We start from the raw sequence: 11,876 nt of genomic DNA, 5'->3' as shown, positions 1-11,876 counted from the left end.
CATGACCCCCTTGTATTTTAATATAAGCACATAACCCCCTTTACTTTCAAAAATTCCATCTTCCTAATGAGCATGATTAGCTATCAAGTGGAATACGATAGGGAGGTTATCGACTTATATTAATAGTATAAAGGGGTCATGTACACAAAGTTTAAACTAAAAGGGGTCATATGCAGAAAGCTCAAACCACAGGGGGTTTAAGTGTTATTTACCCTTATATGTAGTATTGGGCCGAAACAAACTATCCATCAGAAATTTTATTGGGCCGAATCAAAAATTTCAAATGCTAGGGCTGGATGTTAGCTAGTGGTCCAGATTTAAGCCCTGTTTTTCCATTATTTTTTGTATTATTTTTATTTTGTTTACATAATTCTATATCCGTATTCTTTTTATTATTTAATTATAACTTACTGGTAAAATTATGTACTTAAATAAGTGTGTGTTTAGATTTTGACTTATAGTTAAAATCCAATCAAGGATAATACTATGATATAGGCATGTTTTCTATTGGCTCTTCCAAAAATTCAATAATTCAGTTAAATCTTATTAAATTATTTAATTTTATCTTAGACTAACCTTATCTTGAGAACCAAACACGACCTTAATGTATTATAGATACTTCATCATCCAGTGTTACATGAAATCAACCAAAAATAAATAATGTGGAACATGCAATTGTTTGGGAATGATTGAGATTTGATATTCATTCGAGTAATTTAATTAAATTATATATATATATATATATATATATATATATATATATATATATATATATATATATATATATATATATATATATATATTGGACAAAGAATCTTTTTCTTTTGAACTAATAATGGGATTTGTTTGCGGTGGTTGTTCAATAGAACCTTAATTATGTTGTGCAATAATTTAATGAAGCATCATTAATAATTTTTTTTAGAATGATTTAATGTCATTAAATAAATAAAATAATTAGAGAACAAAGTCCCTAAAAACTCGGGTGCCCATTCCATATAGTGTACATGTGTTTGTGTAGCTCGAGGGCCGCTAATTATTCCTTGTTTAGTGTCTTATTAATTGAATTTAAATTGGAAACAATGAATCTCAATTATTGAATCTAATCCTCAAAACATGTCATTGTGAGTTGTTTTATTCATATCAATTGGAATTATCAATATCCTCTTGATTTGTTACATAAATAATTGAAAAGATTGTGAGTGACGTATAATTTTCTCTTTTTTATTTTTGTAATAAAGGAAGGTGTATTAGGTAAACCTACACTCTCGTATGATAGTCAGCAAAGTATACGAGAGAGGTAAACCACACTAGCTAACCATGTCTGACAAGCTACACCTAGCGACCGTTGACAATGAGATTTGAATTTGGCGACATAAATTTTTCTCTTATATATTAAGGTAGTGTTTGCAAAAGTTTTTACAAATAGATTATGAGCTTTTTTTGGCTTATAATCTATTTTTAAGCTTTTGAAAAATGAACTTTTGCTTTTGTTTCTCTTAAAATAGCTATAATTTGTTAAATATAGTTAAACCTCTATAAATTAATACAGTCGGGACTAACAAAAATCTATTAATTTAGCGAAATATTAAATTATCAAACTAATAATTTAGTTGGTTTTTACCAAGTCGGGACCAGAATAAACTATTATTTAAGCGAGGTTATTAATTTATCGAGGTTCTACTGTACCATGAACATATTTGTTCTGTTTAAGTTGATTTTCCAGCAAATTTGCACGAACACTCCCAACTTTTAAAAATAAGCATTTAAAACCAACTTAATTCACAATCCATAACTTCTGCTTTTAAATAAGTTTTTGCAAACACCACCTAAATCACCTACATTAGCTTAAAAAATTATTTGGGGTCCATCATGCATAATTATTGTGTTTTCCAAGGTGCAAATTGGTATTAATTACTATCGATGATGGAAAGTGTCAAAAATCTACATATCAAGTGTACAAATTGGAATTATGCCCTATTTTTTTAATTAATAAATTGAAAACTTAGAATCTAATAATAACTTTGAGATAAAGGACAAAAATGACATTTGAAATCTTAGATAAGAGAGAAAAGGGTAATTTGGTCATAAATCACATCAATCTCACGCAACAGATAATGCTGCCAGATTCTATCAATTCATTGCCCACAATTAGGGACCATTTATGGGACTATGGGAGAAGAAAATGACCGTCTAACGGCTAACGTCAGATTTGGGGGGCTAAATGACAATGCTATAAATATATTGGGGCAAACTGTGAATTTACAAAAGTATTGTACTAGTTTGTGTATTCTCAAACAATTACAACTTTTTTTGGGTGCAAATTACAATGATTAATAAGAATTATATGACTTAAATGCATTTCTTATAATGAATTGATTCTACCAAATACCAATTGCAATTTGCTAACTAATTATTTGTGATTTTGTTCAATCATTTTAAACAATGGTAATCTATTTTTCTAAAAATAAATAAATAAAACAATAATGACAATCTCATTTTCTTGATCCTTACCAAATATAATTGTTTCTAACATCAGTTAAGATTGTAGAAATATAATATAAATGTAATTACCATGCGAAAAATGTCGATTCAATTTTACTAATACTGTTTCGAACGTGATTTTGGCCATTTTTTAGCTATAGTTTGGCAAAATTCAAACGCGATAACTGCAGTTCTTTAACTTAGCTTTCTAATCCAACTTGAATCAAATAATTTGAATATCCGATAACAAAGTTATGCTTGAATCAATTATATTTTGAACTTTGCATAACTCAAAATATAAAGTTGTAGGTAGTGTGAGTTCATTTATGCATATTTTTCTCATCCGACACCCAAGACTCGTGATTCAAGTTGAATTAGCAAGCTAACTCAAAGACCTACAAATTCAGTGTTTTCAATTTTGCCCAATTCAGGCTAAACAACAGTCAAAATTACATTTGAAATCGAAACATAAACAACATTTATTATAGCCCTAAAAGAAATGAAGTAGAATATCGATAAAATAATTAATAACCTTGTTTAAATATAATTACTTCCAAACTCAGCTCGTAGAGAACATGCTAAATTATTAACTCGATAATTTAGTAGTTTGTTAAATTAATTAAAAAAAAATAATCTCAATTATATTAATTTATAAAAGGTTAACTATATATTAAAAAACAATATCCATATATTTTGCTAAAAAGCAAATATTGTTATAAAAAATAATGATTATTTAAAAATAAAAGTGTAACGACAATTCATGTGGGCCGGGCCCCCATCGATCCTTACCATAAAACCGCCCATCTCCCTTGGGGAAAAAAATAAAATAAAACGACAAAAAAAGGAGTTGCAGAAAAATACAGAGAAGGCTGTTAACATAATAAACGGGTTCGGGTTGAACCGGTAACCGGCAACCGGCAAAACCGACTAGCTGTGGGGCTCATCTTACCAGACCGACCCCGCCGATCCCGGCACGTTACCGGCTAAACCTAAATTCCACGTGGCGATCAAATAGGGGTTGCAATTTCTTGTAACACTTTACTAGATTCCCAACCCGCCACCTCATTGCTGCCACTAATCTCATTCATATTGGACCATAGGATTTCTTTTTATTTTATTGGGTAAATAGCACTTAGCCCCCCTGTGGTTTTCACGTTGTGCACTTTACCCCCCTCTGATATCAATTTGGTCATTTTACCCCCTTGTGGTTGACAAGTTGTAGCGGCCGTCAGATACACCGTTAAAGTTAACTGAAAATGTTAAATATCTGAACTGCCCCATTATTTTCCAACTATTTGCAGGTTATATTTGTTTTTATAAATAAATAAAAATTCAATTGCATTAAATTAGAAATAACACCAATTCATAGGACTAAATTACAATTATCAGAATTGCTTCTTCTCCTCGCCTTCGAATCCTCTTGAACTGTTCCAGACCCCTTAAAAAAAAAATTCCAAGAAAACTCAGAAAATTACATCCAAAAAACAGAGGAAAAAGCCCAAAGATTTCATGTCAAAAACCAATGTTCGAGTTTTTTTGTCTTCTCGGGCAAACATCTCAAATTCCTAGGGTTTCGATTCTTCTTTGAAGTCCTCAATTTTGTGAAGAATATTGATAATTCTATGTTACGTATGATTACATTGAGAGAATTTGGTTGGGGGTTCGATATTTTACGATTTCAGAAATATAAGTATTTTGTATTATTGTAGACACAGAGAATAAATTAGATTTGAGAATCTTGAATCGAGGCATTGAGTTGGGTGATGGAGGGGGTATGTAAATGGGAAGCCGGAACCCCAGGCAGATTATGGCCTCCGGAATTTTCCAGAAAGAAACGTGCGTTTTTTTTCATCGGCGGCGGGTCGATCAAAATCCTCATCATCCAGATTTTCCATTTTCTTACATCTGTTTTTTTCTTCTATTTTTACTTTTTTTCGTAGTATTTTTTATTATGCTGTATAAATCAATCAGCCATTATTTAAACCTAATTTTGTAACTGATTATTTTAGGGATTTTTTTTTCTAATGTTTAAATTGATTTCTTTTATATATATATATAGATATATGTGTGTATGTATATATATATAATTTTATTTTTTAGTTTCAGTTGATGTTTTCATCCCATAGCATAGCAGATGATGATTATTAGCTGTAAAAAAGTTCATATGTATTTAAACAGTAATTAATTTAAAATTCAAAAAATTATATAGTATAGAATTTTAAAAAATCTATTTTGTTTTTTTAATTAAAAGAAAAATGAGAGATTGGTGTAGGGGTTTTTATTGAAGGAAAAGGGGCAATATGGATATTATCACGAATTTTAGCTTGCAAAACCTTCAACCACTTCAATTTTGGGCGAGTAAGATGCACTTGCCATTAACTTTAACGGAATATTAGACGGCCGCTACAAACTGACAACCACAGGGGGGCTAAGTGCTTAAATTGATATCAGAGGGGGGTAAAGTGCACAACGTGGAAACCACAGGGGGGTTAAGTGCTATTAACCCTATTTTATTTTATTTATTTTTTCCTTTTTTTATGAGGACTGTTTGGTTGGTTACTTAATAATTAATATTACGATATTATTATTCATTTCTAACTTATGAGTTTCTTTTTTTAAGCTGCAATTAGTTTTTGTGTTTGTGAATTTAATTTTTGCCTTTTGATAAAAGTAAAAAATGATTATTATAGAGAAACTTGAAAGTAATCAATTATTTTTTTTATAAATTGGGGTTGCTTGTGAATAATAGGGAAAATCAACTTTAATAATTAATTTTGAAGTTGACGTGTTTGTAAATATTTTTTTTTTTTTGCGTATTTTGTTGAAATGTCTAAATTCACTTAATAGAGTTGATTTTGGATAATGATGATTATAGTGAAAATGTTAAATCTGAAACAGTAGTTCGGATGGTGCTTATCCGACTATGGCGTAAAACAGTTTAGTTTTAAAGAAACAAAAGCAAAAGGTTTACAAACATTAAATAGTTAATTGTTAGCAAAAACAAAGTTGATCAATATTCAAAATCTTATGTGAACACCATCTTAATAAATTGCTTTAAACCACAATCTTAAGAGCTATGCAATAGCTTTTTAGGTTTAAAGTTGCATTTAAAATTTATATTCACATTATATCAAAATTCACATTTAGGGTTACTTTTGACAATTTATCCAAAAAAAAAAAAGTTTGGTCTAAATTTGATTTTTATTAACACTTTCAAATATCCACACTTTTACAAATAAGCAAATATACAAAAATTAGTCACAATTAGGCTGAAAATCAAAATTAAACTAGATACTGAATTAAAATTGTTCATTAAAAACTCGTTTTGTGGAATCTATCTTAGAAGTTACGAAGTTCTATTCGAACTCGAGCACATCAAATTAGATTCGAGCGCGACTAAGTTGCTCATTTAAACAACTATAAGTCGAATTGTATTCGATTTATTTATAGCTCTAGTCACAATCACCAAATTTCTTATTCTCAAATTCTTTTGCACACACTATTGAAATAAAACATAACTAATAACGCGTTATAAAGAACACAAAACGTGTTAGCACTTTTTCTTTTCTAAATAACAACTCTCCTTTTATCAAATATACTTATTTTATCTTATTCTTATTTCACCAATCCTCGTTACCAAACACACCCTAACTTTGGAGTTTAGAAATAGCCAACAAAAGAATATCCGAATAATCGTATAAGAATGGTCACAAATCCTTCTCCGTGTTGAATTATATAATTTTATTCAAAACTTTGGGTCGCGAAAAAAACTCTATAAATACCCCTCATATACGTTTCTTCTGTTTCTTCAAAAGTCCCAACCAAGTCTTCTTCTCTCTCCTCTTTCTCTCTCTTCAAGGTTTTCCTTTCTTCAACACTTTCTCTCTCTAAACAAATTCTCTCTCTAGAATTGACTGAAATGGTGAACTCAAATACCGAATCGGTGAAAACAATCAAATTCCTGTACAGCTACAGCGGCAGAATCATCCCCCGCCCCATTGACGGCAAGCTCCGTTACGTCGGCGGCTACACACGTGTCCTCGCCGTCGATCGTTCGATTACCTACTCAGGTACTTCAGGCGAATATATATTAATTAATCAACTCAATTGATTTTGTGATTGATTTCCCGATGATGATTATTAATGTGTAATCTGATTTATTTCTACAGAGCTGATTGTGAAATTTGGGGAATCGTGTGGTTCGTCGATGAATTTGACGTGCAAGTTACCGACGGAAGATCTGGATGTGTTGGTCACGATTAAGTCGGATGAAGAACTCCGAATTGTGGTAGAAGAGTACGGAAGAGCCTCGCCGGAGGAGAAAATCAGGGCGGTGCTTTTTCCGGTGAAATCGCTGAAGAAAGTCTCTCCGCCGTCGTCTCCAATGTCGTGTTTTGATTTCCCCGCTGCCGCTCCCAAACCGCAGTTCAAATCTCAGTCCGGTAAACCCTACCCTCGTCCGTCGTCTCCTAAGTCGTGTTTCGATTTCCCCTCCGCTCCAAAACAGCAGTTCAGAGGTCAGTCCGCCGCCCGCAATTACGTATCCCGGCCGTTCGCCGCCGTTAAACCCTGTCATTCTCCGGCCGTCGCGTATCCCGTCGCCGCCGGGAGAACCTGGTGCTGTGAATCGTCAACTCCAAACCAATTTTACCATTTGCCTCCCCGGAATTATTCTCGTTGATAGTATATATAAAAAAAAAAAAAAAAAAAACAGATTTTACAATTTTAGTGGTGGAGATGCTGCTTCTTCTTTTTTTTTTTTTTTGGCAAATAACAAAAGTGAAAGGGAGAAATATTATCCAGTGACTTTTTATACATCTGTAAATACTCAGTAGAAGCTTGAAAAATTCTTTGATTCTATAAATCGGACTATACAAAAATTTTGGTCGTTGAATGGTAAATTCATCGTTTATCGAGGTTTTGATATTTGTTCTCCCATGGCGGATTTCCGTTTTACGTCTGTTATTTTTGGCTGTTATCGGAATTAATTAAAGAGGAACTTTTAATCGCCGTGGACCGCCGTAACTCGTTATTCATTGCGGCGGCGAAGGGGTGGCGTTGATTCTTTTTGTCTCGTCCACGTGATGGGCAGTGGTGAGGCGTGGTTTCGTCTCAGCTAAACGGCGTCGTTTTGTGTTGTGGCCACGTGACGTGATAAGGGGGGTGGTGTTAAGTTTTCTTTTTTCTGCTTTTGGATCTTTTTGGTTAGCAGGGTGCGCGCGTGGCACTCGCGTCGATTAGGGCAAAGGACAAAAAAGGAAAAAGGAGGAATTTAATTAGTTTCTTAATTCTTCTTGATTATTTTTTAATTTTAATTAATTACTTTTACATTTTGGGTGTTGACTAAATTTTGTTTTTACTTGGCAATCTGCAGGTCAAAGGAGGTGGCGTTAAAGTGATGGATTCAACCAAAATGATTGTTAAAATTACCTTAAAAATAATAATAAGATTACCAACGGAATTAAGAATGATTGCGTAACGACAGCTGAAAAATTACAGCGGATGATTTTTAACCGTTGATCTGAACATAATCACATACACACCCCTATGTATATGACTTATCATTTGACTTATCGCAAGATTGTAAAATATTATCTTAGAGAAGATTGATACTATTATATGCTCAAATTCTCAAATACGATTATCAACCCATTTATGTAATTCGATCCGACCCAACCCATCCCACGCTCCGTTAATCAAAGAGTGATTGTGACGTTAGAACATGCAATGAATTGATATGAAGAATTTATCTTTGAGCATCTAGATTTTTCCTAGATGATTAAAAGCAAATAAAAATAGTATATGGTTCAAAATAATGGTGTTAGGAATTAGGCAAGTTGGCCAACCAGGAGAATGTTGAAAGAGAGGGCCACACTAGGGGAAAACTGTAAATGAATTGACCCATGATTATGACATTTTCTTGTTAAATGAAATGTTGATATTCAACCATATTACATAATCCAGCAATTTTTTTTTTCTTATACATTAAGAAAAAGGCAAAAAAAAAAAAAAAGATAAAAAAAAAAAGGAAAAAGAAAAAGGATCTCGGAAGAATATTCCAAACGGTTCCTTCGGGGCATTGTGGAACAGTGGAAGTGTCTCTGTTCTAGTTATTTTTCATTTTGCTATTTATGCAAGTTGCATATATTGATCTATATGAGATGAAATGATATGTGAAGAATTTAATAAATAAATAACAAAAATGAGAAAATAACAAATAAAATTGTACATTTTCAATATACAAATATATAAAGTTTATAATGCTTTTTTTTTTTTTTGACGTGGTCCTATTTCTTGAAAATCATTCAATTAGTCATCGGTTTGAAACAATCAAGTGTATATTTTTCAACATATGTATGCCACAAAAATGCTTTGACAAACAATAAAAGTGAGTGAAAAAAATATGGAAAACGTTCGTTGACACTTGATCAAACATGCCATATTCTTACGAAAGAATATCTCTCAAGCATATATAACTTCAGATTGAGGGTCAAATGCACGAATCACACGTAGAGGAATTGAAAGAATTATCCGATCGATTCTAAAAGCAAAAAAGATTGAAAAAGAATATAGAAAAAAACAGTAGCACAAGTTGTACCTGCGACGATACTTTTAAGTCGGATTATGCTCCTCAACTTGTGGTTAACATCACAGAAGCTCTCAAAGCAACCAGTCCGAGAAAAAGGTATGCAGATCTGCACATGTAGCTTTCGTCGTGTTCGAATCATATAACGGACAACAGAACTGGGATTTTGTCAAATCTGGAAATGGTTTTCAGAAGATAAACCCAAAGATGCCATATTCCATTAAAAGAATATAAAACCGAGAATCAATTTACACGTCTAACTGAATTCAACGAATAAGGGCATCAAATCTAAAGGTTGAAAATAATTCGGAATATATTCTTGAAATCTTGCGGGAAAAAAAATACAGCTCTGGATTCGATTTTTTTTACACACGATTATAAATCGAGAAAAGCATATTAAAAGGCTCAAAACACATATTTAAGGTGCAGTGCATTGAAAGCCAAAGAATTTTAGCGATTCATACAGCGGAAATGGAGATGCAACGTGCTTATCAACTGGTTTCCTGCTCAAATTCGTCGCCTTCAGACTCTTCTGCATTGTCACCTTCGTCATCATCCGCATCGTTGTCGAAATCTTCTTTATCATTCTCGACTGCGGTTTTTCCAATAATGATTGAGTTGCTATTTGCCTTCCTGATTTCGTTGCACTGCAAAAGTAGCAACTTTCAGAGCATAAACACTAGAAGATTCCATTTGTGAAGATGTACACGAGAATATGACAGTAGTCTAAAGTCCTGTTTGTATTCTCGTCTAGTCCGGGATTTCTTGAAATGTGATACGAACATACTTGACATAAACGATTATTGAGCCTTCTCATGGATCGACAAATATAAAAAAAATTATATAAAGAGAAGTATATGGCCGAGAAACGCAAAAACGTCTTCTTCTCTTTAGAAGCAGGTTCATAGCAAATTCGGTAATTTTGAGCTAATTTCAATTTCTTCCACATCAAACACCAAATAGATTTTCTCTCTTTTTTTTGAGGGGGGTGAAATTTTGGTGTAAAAATTTCAAATTAACAAGGATGAAACCCTAAATATTTTCGCGCAGAGTCACACTATATCATCGTATCTAACTACGCATTGGACTAATTGAAAGAATCATCAACAACAATTAACAATCAGGGATCATAAATTAGCATAACAATTTCAAAAAATGGAGCTCGCTAGAACAGAAGTTAGGGTTTCAGAAGAGGTTAGTGAGAGAAACCTTCTCTTCGTACTCCGCCTCTTCCATGGCGAGGAGGAGCTCGTCGTTCTGCGGCTGCGGCCACTGCGCCGGGAGAAGATACGACGTCGGAATCACCCGGGTCGACCATGGGTACTGCAGCATTTTGATCTTCCAAATTCTAATCAGTCTTCTTTCAAATTTGAAAATGGCGATTTATGTTTTCTAGCTGGGCCCGTTTTAGATGGAACTGTTTCGGGCTTTTGTGTTTGGGCCCATCTCCCTAATTCCGGACCGCCCAATAGTTATTCTTTGTCCTAAATAATAAATATATAAATTTATTTATATTTCCGCCAATTGTTATTCAAATAAATATCGAATTTGGATTTTATTTTATTTACAATTTCAGAAAATTTTGAATTTCGATTTGATTTTAGTTTTCTAATAATTTTTTTTTCCCTGAAATTTGTATTTATAATATCAATACTTATATAAATATATATAAAATAAATATTTAAATTTATCTATTCTTATACGCAACGTTTTGATTTTAGAACAAAGTTTCCCGTTCCAATTCAAAAAAAAAAGTAAAAAAAAAAAATTGATTTTTTGATTTTCATATAACAAATTTTAGAATGAATTATGTACTTAAAAAATTAGAATTTATTCGAAAGTGCTAATCTCGTTCGATTTCCACTATTGATGTGATCTTAATAACCAAACAAGATTTTGAAGTCTATCACGAAGGTAATAGGGCGAATGATGGGAAAATTACACCTTTCTCGCGCAAATTTACATCAATTATACATTTGGTCCTCATGTCACAAAAATAGATTTAGTCCCTTATGTTTCAATAACTTAACACTTTTGATCATTTTCGATAATTTTTTTGTTAGTACTAATGGAATTAAGCATGTGTCCACCACTCCTTTCATTGGCAGACTAACGCTAAATTAACCGAAATGACCAAAAATATCAAATTGTGGAAACTGAGGAATCAAGTGTGTTTTATTTTAATATAGGGGATCAAATGTGAAACCAATACAAACTCGATGGACTAAAATGTAATTTTTCAGATGAATGATGTAGCAGATATTAAATGGATTTTATCCACTTATTTATTTATTTATTATTATTATTATTATTAATGCTTTACAAAAATCCAAAATAAGCAACACTACAAGATTGCTGATGGACCAATTTTGCCTGCAAGTCCACAAGCATATCCAAATGCTTCATTTCAATATAACTTTTTTTTTTATTTAATTTCTTACAAAATATCTCTCTTGCCTTCACCATTAAGTAAGAATGATGTTGAAAGAAGTTAGGATAGTAGTACATTAAAAGTAGCAATATGTTGGATGTAATACATACACATAAGTGCAAGTCTCGTACAAGTAATATAGTGGACAATTAAGTTCGAAATTATCTAATCCTAGACGCTAAATCCTAATAATTATTATCAAGTCCATCCTACACAGTCAACTATAGAGAAAATTAACTAAATTAATTAAGCAAATTAAAAGGACTAAAACAAGAAAGGAATTTAAACACGAAGATTAATCAAAGTAGACAAGCCTAGGATTTTATTCTCCCCCCTATGTGATTATTATTTCCCCAATTCCTTCAATTATGCAAGCAA

At 32.2% G+C, this 11,876-nt stretch overlaps 2 protein-coding genes across 4 annotated transcripts; one reads left to right on the top strand and one right to left on the bottom strand.

The window, feature by feature from the left end:
* Positions 1-6,149: 6,149 nt before the first annotated feature.
* On the top strand, positions 6,150-7,397 carry LOC105975116 (uncharacterized). The gene is made up of 2 exons (XM_013000289.2): positions 6,150-6,551; positions 6,651-7,397. Exons 1-2 carry the CDS (start codon positions 6,401-6,403, stop codon positions 7,160-7,162), a joined length of 663 nt encoding a protein of 220 aa, XP_012855743.2. The 5' UTR covers positions 6,150-6,400; the 3' UTR covers positions 7,163-7,397.
* Positions 7,398-8,874: 1,477 nt separating this feature from the next.
* LOC105974954 (transcription termination factor) lies at positions 8,875-10,520 on the bottom strand. Of its 3 annotated transcripts, none has more exons than XM_088823424.1 (3): positions 10,277-10,438; positions 9,532-9,714; positions 8,875-9,242 (listed from the first exon to the last, which is right to left on the bottom strand). In XM_088823424.1, exons 1-2 carry the CDS (start codon positions 10,397-10,399, stop codon positions 9,559-9,561), a joined length of 279 nt encoding a protein of 92 aa, XP_088679550.1. In that variant the 5' UTR covers positions 10,400-10,438; the 3' UTR covers positions 8,875-9,242; positions 9,532-9,558. The 3 variants fall into 3 exon arrangements, with proteins under 3 accessions (XP_088679550.1, XP_088679549.1, XP_012855570.1); XM_088823423.1 differs by having other exon boundaries at positions 8,875-9,176; XM_013000116.2 differs by lacking the exon at positions 8,875-9,242 and having other exon boundaries at positions 9,264-9,714; positions 10,277-10,520.
* Between the last annotated feature and the right edge of the window lie 1,356 nt (positions 10,521-11,876).

Source organism: Erythranthe guttata, chromosome 9 (assembly GCF_056151865.1).
Source record: "Erythranthe guttata isolate IM_541 chromosome 9, IM_541, whole genome shotgun sequence".
In the NCBI taxonomy this organism is placed as follows: domain Eukaryota; kingdom Viridiplantae; phylum Streptophyta; class Magnoliopsida; order Lamiales; family Phrymaceae; genus Erythranthe; species Erythranthe guttata.
This window is presented reverse-complemented; position numbering and strand designations above follow the sequence as displayed.